This window comes from Poecilia latipinna, unplaced genomic scaffold, assembly GCF_001443285.1.
Source record: "Poecilia latipinna isolate Pla-1442-1.1 unplaced genomic scaffold, P_latipinna-1.0 Scaffold817, whole genome shotgun sequence".
Lineage (NCBI taxonomy): Eukaryota > Metazoa > Chordata > Actinopteri > Cyprinodontiformes > Poeciliidae > Poecilia > Poecilia latipinna.
In genome coordinates, this window is record NW_015113433.1 from 216,094 (window position 1) to 230,940 (window position 14,847).

Genomic DNA, 14,847 nt, shown 5'->3' on the forward strand with positions numbered 1-14,847 from the left:
TGTCGTAACCTGTTTTTCCGAGCCGCCTTTGCAACATGAGCGCTTCGACTCTTGCGCTGGGTTTACACCTGTGCGGCAGTGAAGGAGACCTGCTGCTGCTGTGCGGAGCTACGCAGGTTTGTGTTAGAATCACGGCAGCAAACCAGCAAAACACAAAGAACTTTTCACAGTTTTTCCATCTACCTAACCTACTGAGTTGAGTAAAGCTGTTGGATGCAGGTAATGTTAGCTAAAAGATGACCAGCTAATATCAATACAGTACCTTAAGCTTAACAAGTAGCCTGTAAGCTACCGATGTTGTTGACTATGTACATTCATTTTGCCCCCCAAAAAAGATAAAATGATCCCCCCCCTCCCACCCCTTCGCTAATCCATAGGGGGGGCAGAAATAGTTTGGAGACCAAACAATGAACTATTTATTTTTTTTTGCCATAATCTGACACTTGTGACTGTAAGGGGACATTCTTAGTTGCAGCAACTTTCCGTAATTGTCACAAGGAAGAAAAAAATACATATTTCTTAGGATATTTATTTAAAACCTCTCACATTTGTGAGAGGTTCCTCAGTTACATGGAACAGTGTTGTCAATCAAAGAGTGCCTTACAATATTTATAACAAAATAACTAATTAAAATACTTCAAAAATCTGTACCTTGTCTTTACACAGATTACATAGCTTGTCAAAAAAAAAAAAATTACTTGTGCTGCAGCAAAGTCCTCTGTTTAAATCTTAACTGGGCCTTTCTGTGTGAAGATTGCATGTTCTGCTTTGAGATGTGCTATAATTTGAGATGGATGTTACAATCAAGTTGGCCTAATTTTATTGACTGAACAATCTTTTTGTTCAGTCAATTTTATTGAGTGTGATCCCAAGGAAGGAAGTTGTTTCACCTTTACGTAAGGGCACAAAATTAAGTTTTGTCAAGCTGATTTTGACTTTGTGGTTGAAAGTTGAAACTAGCTCTCATTACGTGAGCTATGCGTACACACACACACACACACACACACAAACGCGCATTTCTACATCTGTAATTATCTGTATTTTCCCTCCCCTGCTGGTGCTGGCGTCAGCATGTCAGATAAAAACATAATAATTATAGCGTATCAACCAAGAGGAGTCCCGTTTTGAATGCTGCAGACATTTTATGTAGCTGAGATGACAATTTCAGAATAAATGGTTGTGATCAGGGGCGACGAACTGGGGACCATATAAACATGTCAAATGCAATGGATGTCATTGTTTCTAAAAAAGAAGTGAAGTGATTAAAGCAAAAGTAACTGATAGTTAAACCTACTCGGCAATCCAATAGGAAAGTACTTGCAAATCAAACCCACAACTTCAGATGTAAAGACTTCATGTATTTTTTAATGTGTCACCAGTCGGATCATTTGAGTAATAAAAGTGGATTAAAATGTGGTGACTGATGGGCAAAAGGTTACTTATGAATCCAAAGACTCACCAGGCACATTTAGAGGCAAAATCAAAGCCGAGTGATGATGATAATGTTCAGTTGCTTGTTGCATCAATCACAGCTGTTTATACTTTTATCCAATGCATTTCTTGAAAGTCACCATATTTCCTTTTTCATATTTTTATCCCTTCATATAACAATCTTTAACAGACAAACATTTCATTTCTATCAAAAGGAAGATTTTAAATTAAACTAGCTGCTCTCGCTGCACTCCCACTAATGTCACTAATATATTTTTCTATTCTGGATGATGGGGAGAAAAAAGACTTTATTGGATTGATTCTATGATGAAGATGGCATCAGAGCATTACAGTTTTATCTCATTTTGCAGGTTTAAAGGCAACAATCCTATTTTATTGGTACATCACAGTCCCTCATAAACTTATGACATAGCTCTGTGCTTGTTTTATCTTCTGTGATGTTTTGGATCAGAATCAGTATTTATTTTTTTTAACCTTTAGGTCAAACATAGCATGACAGCTGGTAGTGCACCAGGAAGCTTGTAGAATGACTTTGCCAAACTAAGTTTCAAGAAATCTGTGAGGATGAGAGATGAATATTAATGCACATGAGGGAGGCAGGTTGTTTGAGTTACCCTTGTTTGCTTGCTAGGCTCATTTGTTTCAATTGAAAAGGGGAGTAAATCACAGTCTACCTCTTATTTCTGTGTTGTTAGTTTCTGTCTGCAGGGATTAGAAATAAAACAAAACGTGAAAATGAATGAGTTCATAGTTCTAAGAGTTTTTTTAAAACCATGCACTAATCAAAACTTGAAAATAGAGCAAATCATCAAACTAAGTACAAAGACTATCCACCTACATGTTCTTAAAGTTCCTATAGTACTTGGATTTATTAGGCCAAACCAAACACTTTATTGATTTGGATTTATTTCTAACCTCATGTAGGACTTGAATACTAAACTGGTATTATGCTTTGGAAAAATGGAGACCAGCGTATTTGCTAGACACATAAAGATTCAGTCTTCAACACTGAGACTAATTCTTAATTTTTAAAATGACTTTTACCACCTTCCTAACTCTATGTAAAACATATTATATAAATTACTTATCAAGTCTATTTCTGTTAACTATTATGATTTTCTGCTAATAGCTAATGGACAATGTGACATTTTTGTTAATGTCCAGTAATGCTGTGTCTCCACATATGTTGAATGTCCATATTTTAACTCCCATCATATAAATGCTTAACTTCTGATTTTAAAATATCAGAAGTAGTTAAAGTAGTTAAAATAACACCTCATGATTCTGATACCTAAAAACTAGAAATAATTTTGTTTATACTCGCTGAGAAAAGGAAAAGTTGCAGAGGAAAAAGTGCGTGTGTAAGCATCGGGTTTCAACTATAAATATTGTTTTTGCTTCTACAGAAAATTGGCAAAGTCCACCTTTGTGCTGGTGCTGGTGTTTGGCATCCACTACATCATCTTCATCGGACTGCCTCACACATTCGAAGGACCAAGTTGGGAGATTCGCATGTATTGTGAGCTATTCTTCAACTCCTTTCAGGTACTTTCTGCTTGCGTTTCAGTTATGCAACATTAGCAAAAAAGGGGGAAAAAAATCCCCAAAAAAGAAAAGTCCTGGGTAGCATTTCTTTGCAAAATCAGGGCACGGAACGAAGCAGTGCTCCAGCAGAGCTTCCTGCACTGATGTCTTATTATTTTTTATGTTCTTTTTACCAGCATCAGCTTGTACCGCTCTACTTAATTTACTTTACGTGTCCCTAGCTTTTTGTTTTATTGTTTAAATAACTCGTGATTGCACTTCTTGATACCTCTCCGTTACTGTGACACCTAAAGATGAATGCTCACACTTTTTCTCACTTCCCTGACACTCTGGAGTTAGTTTCTACTGTAGGTTATTTGTTTTCTGAACCAAGTGTCTATGTAATGTATATATTCCCAGGTGGAGGATTCAGGAACAGATGACTGCTTCATTTGTTCTGTAGCTGCGCTGATGTTGTACACGGTTAAGACTCAATTATACACAGAACAACGGTGGCTAAATGCTGCAAGCATAATGTTGTTCTGCAGAACTCTGATTATGTCAAGTCCAGACTTCTCCATTTGTTTATTTCTTAGTTTGATGTTAATCAGCAGGTGTCCTAGATGTTTCCAGTTCACACAGACTTATAAGACTTAGCACAATTAAAATGGCTCAGAAATAAAATATCTCCAGCTGTTCCTCAATTTAATACTTCTGACTTTTTTTTTTTTTACTATACTATGGAATGTAATAGAAGTGATGAATCATATTTTTGCTCTTGGTCACATTTACTTTGCAGTTCTAGATTAAATATGGTGGGATCGGTTTTGTTACAGCAAGAAATCACAAGCAGATGAGTTTGGATTACAAAAATGGTAAATTAAACTTTTCGACTTCTGATAGGAAACTGATTGTTTCCTTTCAGCATGACTGAAAATGAGCCTGAGAGTGAAAAACAACTATTCAAAAGTAGTTTGTTTATATGAAATTGGTCAAACTGTGGGAAAAAATAAGACAAAAATTTAACTTTTGGAAACAACATGATGCACAATTTTATTATTTGTGACAAAATGTGAAAAGGTTCAAAGGGTATGAATATTTTTGTTGTTACAGAATAATGTTTAAAGTTAGGATCGCTGATTTTCACTAACTTATTTGCTGACAAAACCATTCAGGCATACAAAGTCCAGCATCTACACAATATTTTCTGCTTTGCAGATAATGCATGACTTGGATATAAAATCCCCTGTGAAAATAGACAAGAGCATTCAGTAGTCCTGTCATTTCACACAGTAGAGACTTTTTATACTCTGTGGATCACTTCATAACAATCATAGAATCCCTTCTGCTTATTAAGCGAACAAAGCACTGCTCTGTCAGAAAACGGCAAAGGGAAAAGTGTTTGATTATTGTTAACTGTTTGCAAGATCACACAAAAAGACAAACAATCTTTATGAAAGGAGCTGCAGAGAAATGACCAAAGATCACACACTGAGATCTGTGTTGTTCCTGGTTTTTAGTAACCTTTGCATTTCCACTTCATGCAGTGGGAGGAATCCAAAATTATCCTGTATGAATTACCCTGGGTGATTGTCAATGTCAGAGTTATTACTTCACTTTAATATGCTGGGAAGAAGCATGGTAATGAGGTTGAATCCCTTTCATAATTAAGCTCACCCTAAGTTGAATGAGTAATTCTGTGTGTTAGAATCAGTGCTGCCTTTATTTTAGGCCATGTTATCACTTTCTTTTTGAACAGTAAAACCTTAATTACATGTGTAGAGAAAATATTTCAGACTAAAACATGTTATTGCTGAAACGATGAGCCTACTTGAAAGAGTAACCTATAATGACAAGCTTTCCACTGCAGTTCTCCAGGAGTTCATCAGTTTAACAGAAAATATTCTGACCAACATTGAAAATAAAAATCAAATCCTGAGCTGGGCAATTAATTTAACCTTGTTTCTTTTTAGTTACACAATGACATAAGAGTAAATTTGTGATGAAGTGACATTTACCCGAGACTTACCTGGTTATTTAATATTTGGACACTGGAACAACTGGGCAGAATCATGTTTTAAATCTTTCAGATCTGGTCAAAAGATGTTACACTAATCAAAGGTTGATGAATTCAAAACAGTTAAAATTGTTTGCTTTGCTCCATTGGACAGTTAGACTTGTCCCTCAGCAGATTTAAATAGTGTACCTTCATTCTAGCCAACATTATAAACTGATGGGCAGCAAATTCATTCGCCCAAGCATGATATGCAATTTTTTTTTTTTGCATTTGACATGGTTGTGGTGGCCCTGACTCAGGAGTGTTTTGTGATGGAGAAATGCTCGCAGTGTTCAGAATTCATAGAAGCATTTTTAGCTGCAAACACTATAGTCAAAAATCCCCACAAACCCAGTTCATTCACTGCTTCAGGTACAAAATAACATCTACACACCAAAGCACATCAGATGTCAACTTGACATGAATTTATTTCTTCAAAAGAACGAATATTTGGGGAATTATTTATGTGCATCATTACACTTTGTGACATTTTAAAGTCCCAATGTAACATTGGATATGCTATGTGTGTCACTGAATCTCTTCTGATGATTAATTAAAAAGACTTCTGACAGGATGTCAATAAATTAGTTGCAGTGGATATGTTCATTTTCATTAATGGATTTAAGCAGCTGCTTTTCCCTCTAACTATCAATAATGTTACAGTGCTGTGGAAAAATATGGCTCCCTTTTACAGATTTCTAGTTTTTCTCATTTGTTGCACTTGGATGTGGCAGATTATCAGGCAAATACCACCTTGTAGGCCTTTTTTTTTTTTTAAGTTGACTTCATGTGAAAAAGTAATTTCCCCTATTTATGCTTGGAACTAAAGTAGCTTATGAGATAAAAAAAAAAACAAACAAACAAACAAACAAAACAAAAAAAAGATCCTGGCATTTATCAGTAAGGATAGGTGACAGTCATCTCTAAGGCTTTGGGACTCCAGTACAATTAAATCCATTTTCCACAAATGGAAGAAACATGAAACAATGATGAACCGTCACAGTAAGTGAAAAACTACAAAACGTTTTTGAATACATGTTTATGATGCCCAAGAACTTGGGGGAAATATTCTGTAGACTGATGAGACAATGGTGGATTTTTTTGGAATGTGTGTCCTTTAAATCTGACTTAAAACTAACCAACAGTAAGACATGGTGGTGGCAGTGTCATGGTTTGGGTTTGCTTTGCCACTTCAGGACCTCGACTAATTCTAATCATTACCAGGAATTTCTTCAAATGCAACTTCTTAAGCTAAAACATACTTGGATTATGGACCAAATTTGCAGCTGAATGTTTGAGAAACAAGCTAAGATTTTATAGTGGCCTAGTCAAAGTCCAAACAAAAATCAGATTGAGATTTTTGTTTGTTGTTGATGTTGTAAAATGACCTTAAATGGGCTCAAAACAATCAATCTAATAAAGGTGAATTAAAACTATTCTGCAAAAGTGGGTCAAAAATGACATGAAACAATAACCAGTTATCACAAAAACTTGTCAGCTTGCTGGCAAGCAGCTTTGAGGTTTAAAGGGAATTTTGTTAATTTAAGGAGTCATAGTGTTTTTTGAGACCTTTTAGTCCACTTTATATTGTCTGTTTAATTGCTTTCTTGATTCTGCAGGTCATCAGTATTCAGTACTGATAATGAAATTGAACTCGGCTGTCCAAAAATGTGGTTAATCAGAGAACAATATATATTTATAATTTAACAAGGTTAGGTAATTTAGGATGTTATTCACCTCTTAATGAATAAAATCATTTTTGAAAACCTCAGGTTGTTTTTGTTACTCCAGTTATTCAAGGATTTTTGTTTTAAAAAAGTATGTTCGTCATATTTAATTGGCGTCAGAATTCATTAGATCAGAGTGACCAAAGTGGGTTAAAGATGGATGAGCTGCAGAATCATCTTTGCGCTGCAGCAGCAGTAGATAAAAATATCCTTTCATATTGATGAGGCGTGAAACTGAAAATAAAGCTTTGCGACAGAAATTATGACTCACGTGGGTGTATAATTACTGTGTAGGTAGATTTTTCCAAAACCAAGTTTAAAAAAGTGGATTTTTTTTTTCTTGATTCCTTAATGAGAGAGGTTACCCTTTTATTGCATTTACTTGAAATGCATAAATCATGAATAATCATTCCACAATTTACATAGCAGATGGCAGGTGCAGCGGTCTTACTGACGGAAACAGAAATTAAATAAATTGAGAGGGATGGAACCTTTCTATTCCCCTTAGCCATTAAATCACATCAGTGAAGGTTGATGGGATTTCTGCTTTTGTGACACTGCCAAGTGAATTTGATGTGGACGCTATTCTTGCATTTATGATGGTATCCTGAGACAAAAATGATATTTTGTTGTACAATAAAGATCAAAATTAGTCTGCCACCTGATGAGACAAATGACACTGACCTGCAGCTTATGAAGCTTATTGGCTAAAAGGTAGAAGTGCAAAAACATTTTAAAGTCTAAATGAAAATTAACTTGCACAAAGGGAGAGTTCTTACAATAAAGATGATAAAAACGGAGGCTTAGAAATGGAGAGTGAAGCTTTGTATGCTGGTCCATTTGGTGCCTATAGTTGCTTATTTCCTAGTCAGTGTTGCAATGGAGACTATATATGTGTGTGTTATAAGATGAGATTATTATTACTTCTATTATTAAGCATGTTCTTAGACAAGGGGATAAAACCAGAGTACCTGGACAATCACGACGGAGCCATACTAAAAAAACAACAATAATGAGAATAAAGTGGTGTGAGAATAGATTCAAGTCATTATATTGCAAGAATAAAGTTGAAATTATATGAGAATATTGTCATAATAATATGATAGTCATATTACGAGAATATTACCAGTAAAGTTATAATATTTTCACTTTATTCTCACAATAGTATGATGCTATTCTAATAGTTGTATGACTTTATTTTCATAATTTTATTTTTTTAATTTTCTTAGCATGGCCCTAATAATCTGTTGTAGACAAAAATCTATGTCTATAGAAAAACAAACTAAAAAAAACTGTTTGCAATCTCCACAAAGTCCAATGGACACGGTGTTTTCTTCAGCAGGGTTGAGGAAGCTGGTCATGGATGAGTGGACAATGATTGGAGCTGAAATTATGAAACACTTTTGAGCGGCATCACAATCATACAGACAGTTACCGTAGAATGTGTTATGTGTTAAAATGGCCCAATCAAAATTCAAAAGAAAATCAACAAAAAAAATTGGATGTTCACAGATTTTATCAGTCCTGTCTCAAAGAAAGGGTGCCGTTTTCTGTCTCTCGATCTGCAAAACTGGTGCAGACGTGTCCCCAAACACCAACTTTGTGTAGGTCTATCGTATATATTGCCAATTAAAATTTGTAGGTTTTGCTGTAATAATTTTTCCAAATACTTTCTTGTCTTCACCATGAAAAGGTATTTTGGTCTAACTTTGTGCATTTTTCCTATTTTTTTCCCCCAATATTAGATTATTTGCTCCATGAAGAAGGTCATACGTCTGTGATGTGATGTTTGAAACAACTTCAATTTTCACAGGGATCATACTTTTAATTTGTTCCTGTCATGATTTGAATGAACACACAGCGAAGCATGGAAGAACAAATCTCAATCTAGCTTCCTTCTATTTATTGTACCAAGAGAAGCAAATAGGCAGTAGCTGGTAATTTTAGGCCTTTCTTGGCATCATTCCGTTTCTCTGATGCCCTCAGATGGAACATGTGATTATAATTATAGTGTAATCCATTTTGCCCTGAGTTACCAATATGCTTTTTTTTTTTTTTTTCCCCAGGGCTTCTTTGTGTCCATCATCTATTGCTATTGCAACGGAGAGGTGAGTTGATATTTTTTCTGTAAGTGCAGCTATTGGAGAGAAAATGCTAAAAGCAAATATAGATATAGCAGTGTAGATTTATAGATTGCTAAAATGGCTTAAATTGCAACAATTACAAAAGCAACAAACCCATTTTGACATGTTTCAGTAAAATTATAAGCTTTTATCTTAATGTTTAACCTATGTTTCTTATTACTGAAAACTCTTCGTTCAGCTAAAAAGGAATATAAAAACAAAAACAATTATTCTAAACCAAGAAAAAAAAATTCAACATGCTTGAAAAAAGTAAGTGCAGTGGCTTTATTCTTAATTTCTCAAACTACTAAACTCTAATTAACACTGATGGAACAATCTCCACATAAAATATTTCAATACAAATAAGTGAACATATGACTCCTTGTCACATTTTGTGACCAAAAAGTTAAGTCCTGTAAATGAATGTGTTTATATGGATATAATTTGGTCCACATGCAGACCAGAGATCAGCCTCTAAGAGTTTTATTTCACGAGGAGATGACATATCAAGAACAAACACCTGAAAGCTTGAGCAGTGCCACTGTAAATATAGCAATGTATTTTAGGCAGGTGTTGGAGAATCTGACAATCAAAAGTTATGTGCAACTCCCCAACATGTCTCTTATGTCACAACAGAAAACCAGACAAAGGTCCGACAGTCATTGTCAGGCCAATATAACAACTTTAATTTAACATGCATACACATATTTAGATTTTTTTTCTTTTTAATTTTTTATCTCCTCTAAAGTGTATCTATTTAATTTTAATATCTGTACATCGGGAGTTTGTGAAACCAAGCTTATGGGCTCAAACTTGCCAGTAAAGCTGAACATTTCAGCGGTTTTATGCACACAAGGTTTTTCTCCAAGTCTTTTAACCCGTCAGGAGTTTCTGGAGAAGAATCTCAATGTACTTCTCCAAAGCAGGGTTAGATGGGTTAAGAACATTGCTGTGTCCCTGTAAAATATCACCTTAAAGGTGAAATAAAGTCAAATTAGAAGTCAAATTCTCCTAAAATATACATTTTTCGGTTTCTTGCAGGTTCAGACAGAAATAAAGAAAACGTGGACACGCTGGAACCTCTCCTTTGAGTGGGAGGGCCCGGTGGTCTGCGGTCGCTACCGTTACGGCTCCGTGGTCGTAGGTCTCAACAACAACAGCACCAGCAGTCAGTCCCACCTGGCCGGCGGAGGCCTTTCCACGCGCTCCACCACCCTCGCTTCGAGTCGAGCTTATCGAAGCACGGGCGCGCCCTCCATCAACGTGCATGCCACCCTTCCGGGTTATGTGATGACAAACTCTGATCCCTCCATACCTGAAGAGCTGGAGGACAGCGGCCCCAAAAGAGTGGATGATATCTCACTGAAGGAAAACCTGCCTGTACTGAATATAAGTGCAACTGCTGAGGATGAGGAGGAAACGCTGTAGCTGGCAAAGAATGCAAAAAGCGCCCGATTAAATTTTCTATCGATGGAACCGTGGGACTCATTATTTCCTTGTGTAATTTAAGTTCTGACAAAGGTAGCTAACACAAACGACAACTAAAAACGAGGGAGCATTGTGAACTCTACATGGATTAGTCGATACTGAAGAAGTTCCAATGCCCAACACGATTCATGAGTTTTTATATGGCTGAAAGGACTGATCAAAAGCTTTTTTTTTATTATTCTAGAGAGAGACTCAACGAGACACTCCAATCAAGTTTATACCTGGATTTAAAGAAATCATTGAACCCAAGCTGTGACTCTGGTGCAGGTGTTAAAAGCAAGCATATTCATTTTATACGTTTGACTCTTTAATATCCACCTGCAACAACTCATGCTGCACTGGTATGAAGGGCTTTTGGGGCTGTGATATTGCATCTGTTAAAAATAATCTGGATGAGAGGATTGAGATGACAAAAGAGCCCTTATTTTTGTCATGAAGGAAACTCCATTTATCCAACTGCCTCTGGAGGCCACTCAATAGACGAGTCCTTAAAAAACGAGACGCAAGCTCCTGCATACAAATCCTGAAGTTAGATACACTTATCTAAAAAAAGTTGTGGAAGCTCCTTCCTTTTCTTGCTGCTAACTGGTGTGCACCTTTAATTAGGATCACATCTGAAACTAAATGTGAAGCTCCAATCAGAAGAAGCACAGATTATTGTTTACATAAAACAGGGTGTTCGTAAGATGGCAGTGACGGCACAGGTAGCATGACGGATGTAAAAACAAGTTATTGCTTGGAATGTTGTATTAATGAAACTTTTGTTTTTACAAAGAAAAAAAATTATATTTTAACCTCTAAAGATTTAGTGTGTGCTATATTTCTCCATTACCTCCATTAACAGAGAATAAAATCTTAAAATGTTTTGTGTTGGGTCCAGATAAACTTCTCCATGCAATGTATTTTATGTTATGTTTTACCCTAGTACACATTTGAATCACTCTGTTACCTACCTTGCTCTTTTGACTATTGTATAAAATTAAGAGCGCTTTTCAGGAAGTGAATTGGATATTTTAAAAGTCCTGCATCTTTGAAGTACATACTGTTGTTGATGTGCCCCTGTTCTGAAAGGTGAATGTTTGTTGGGATAAAGTCTGTGAAAATTGCAGTTTCTGCTGCACAAATCAAAATCAAATCAAATTTTATTTGTATAGCACATTTCAGCAGCAAGGCATTTCAAAGTGCTTTACATAATTAAAATAAGGTCTTGGTATGTTACTTTTGCTGTGATGTCATTGTCTGCTTTTATTTACTTTTTCTTTCACATACTGTTTAATGGTCTTGGCGCATTGGGGAAATTCCAGTGCTCTTATAGTCCCCAAAGAAGGTTGGATAGTTGGAAAAATAACTCGGGAAGTGAGATACAGATCAGTTTCACTTTCAGTTTCAAGCATGCAGCATGCTAAGGTGAGTGGATCTTCACCATTGCAGATGGTAAAGTTTGGTTAATTGATGTTATTATTGGATCATTTGAGTCAAAGTTGTGTTGATCGGTTTTAGTGCCTCAAATGTGCAGAATTACTACGTACATGGAGAAAGGCATGCTGTGTTCATGCAGCTGAATTTCTTATGTCTAAATTGATTTGTTGCAGTCAGCTTGTGATCAAATTGTTTGTCCTACTGTGTTGAAGGGTATTAAAAAACAATATTCCATATAGACTTGTTTTCCTGTGCCATTAAAGTGAAAAGCATAAAGGAGAAGTTATGTGACAGGGGTTGGAAACAATTTTTAATAAAAAAAAAGGTTCCAAAGATTATTTATTGGTTTTCAAGTTATGGAAAAGTCACTCATACCAAAGACAAAAGGGAAAATTCAAAATATTATTAGTGAATTTAGAAACCTTCCTTCATTCTGGATAATTTTAAATAACGAAATTAAACCACCAATAATGTTGTGGTTTAACAAAGAAAGAGAACACTACAAGGTAGCACTGTACAGAAAGTTAAGGAAACTCATTGACATGCTTATGTATCCAGAAGAAAATTTAAACAAATATACATGTCACAAAATGCAAAAACTCCCTCCGTTTTGTACCTGATTATTCCTGGTGACTGTGGTCACAAAAATTTTAACATATGCAAGAATGTGTGTCCTTGTGATTGTCGTTTCCACTTTGTAAGGCATTTGTAGGAGTTTCAGTAAATTTGCTTTCTGCTTGTCACACAAGAAGAGATTCACTCTAATAAAGATTACTACCTATGGCGTTCCATTTCAGCTGGAAAATCTGTTGGATTTCACCTCAATAATTAAATCTGACTTCAAAATCCAATACAAGTGCCTCATGCTTTTAAAGTGATCAAAGCTTTCTGATTTTGCTGTCATTTTTTACACTACTTGCCTTTTTTTCCCAATTTAATGTCTGTCCAGCCACTGTCAGTATTGTAATACATATCAGATTGATATTGACTAATTTACCTGAGTGTCTGGGTCACAGGGATGTTCCATGACACAGTAAAATGTGGATCACAGCCACATTGTGAATAGTTTATATAGTGTATTTTCTAAAGAATAAGTCTGCAGTTATATAAAATATATTTCCTTTACTTGAACTTATTGAGAGTTTGACATGAAATTCTGTTTAATTTTTATTTTTTGTACGCAAAATTTTCGGTAACACTTTATTTGAAGGGGGTTGAATAAGACTGTCATAAACATGTCATAACACCTGTCATGAACATGAGTAAGCCTTCATGAATATTTATGACTATTGTCATAAAGCATCATTTGGTAAATTATGACACTTTTAATACAAAGTTGACATTATTCAAAATGTCTTTATGACAACTTGACATTAACCAAGAAATCATTACTGATTAAACTTTACCTTTAATAACATAAAGTTACCTAATTTTTAAAGTGCAATCAGTAATACTTTTATAACAAATTTATAACAGTAATGATTTCTTGGTTGGTCATAACAAAGACATTTTGAATAATGTCAACTTTGTAATAAAAGTGTCATAATTTACCGAATGACGCTTTATGGCCACAGTCATAAATATTCATGAAGGCTTATTCATGTTCATGACAGGTGTTATGTCATGTTTATGACGGTGTCATGTCAGTCTTATTCACCCCCCTTCAAATAAAAATAAATTTAAATAAATTTAAATTAAATTTTCTATCTGTATGGCTTAATTTTTGTTTTTCACATCAAAATCGGTGTATAATTTGTTACTTTTCAGTTAACGTGTTGGCTGTGAAGCTGTGCAGTACATCCAATTACAATTTAGCTGTGTTTTTTTTTTTTTTGCATGCATGTTTGTCGGTGCCTCTGCAGCTGCAGCAGAAGCTTTAAAAGTTGACTTGAAAAGGATTATTTTTAATCTCGTCTTTTCATGTGCCGAGAGCATTCAGCTGTTTTTCACTGTGATTATTGTCTGTGTCTTACTTTTCGTGGTCTCAAACATATCCCTCTAATGATTCTCACTCTTTGCTTGTCATTTAGTTGCTAATAAATGTTTAATGTTTGCAGCAACTACCTGGTAACCTGTCCTTTGATGTTCCCTGTTTCAATGTACATTCAATGCTAACCTATTTCTTTTATCAACCAAAAGTGATGATTAGCACTTGCATTTAAGGAGAGTAACTTGAAAATATAACCAGACATATTTAAAAAAATCCACTTTCAGTGTGATACTGTAACGTAAACATTCATTTGATCTTGACCAGGAGAAGAAAAATGCTAATATAAATCTATTCTAAGCATTTTAAAGAAAAAATCTTCCTTCAAGAACATTTTGCAAAAGGTTAGTCAGTCACGTCTGGTTATGTACTTATGTCTTCTGTTGCTGAACACAGAGCTATTTTTCTGACAGTTAAGCCATTTAACTTTAATCTATAAATCTTTCAGACATAAAAACCTTCTGAACTGAAGGTATGAATAAGTAGTGTCCCTTCACAAAACTAAGTGCTTAGCGAATAATCAATTTTAAATTTGATCTTTAGACACTTTTAACAGCACTGTAACAAAGACACAATCTGCTTCCAGTTTAACACTTAAATCTTTAAAAATTATCCAATAGAGGAGTTTGAGTGGGAGAAAAAAATAGTTTTATCATCAACAAGAGAAAAATCAGCTGAAGTTTTATTGTGTGAATTGCGATCAGATAAAAAATTGCTGCAGCTTAATATCCTTAGCAGAACTCCTTTATGCGTGCATTAGGAGCTAACTTAAGCAGAAATTAATAAACTAACAAAAGAAACTGTGCAATAAGTAGTATGGCTGCTGGATAGACAAAGAAAAACTATTGGATAGGAAGGCATGCTGCATTACTTTGCAGAAAACTGATGAAACTTCTGATAAGGTCTTCTCATTAAAGCTGAAATTGATCAGGAATGTGCATAAACATCCTGTATATATAGGGAAATAATGTAGATTATAAACTAACATATAGTGCAGATGTGACAGGTCTGGGATTAGCAGGAGACCAGCTGCAAACGTTTTTTATCAAAGCTTAAATGCATCTCAAGAAG

General features: G+C 35.1%; 1 protein-coding gene across 1 annotated transcript in view; it reads left to right on the forward strand.

Annotated features, from left to right (window-relative positions):
• The window catches only part of pth2ra (parathyroid hormone 2 receptor a), a 56,276-nt gene extending 44,099 nt beyond the window's left edge, over nt 1-12,177 (forward strand). Inside the window, exons 11-13 of the mRNA XM_015047261.1 lie at nt 2,859-2,997; nt 8,826-8,867; nt 9,924-12,177. Of these exons, the coding sequence (XP_014902747.1) occupies nt 2,859-2,997; nt 8,826-8,867; nt 9,924-10,310 (568 nt within the window). The 3' untranslated portion in view covers nt 10,311-12,177. The remainder of the gene's footprint in view (nt 1-2,858; nt 2,998-8,825; nt 8,868-9,923) is intronic.
• The last annotated feature ends 2,670 nt before the right edge of the window (nt 12,178-14,847 follow it).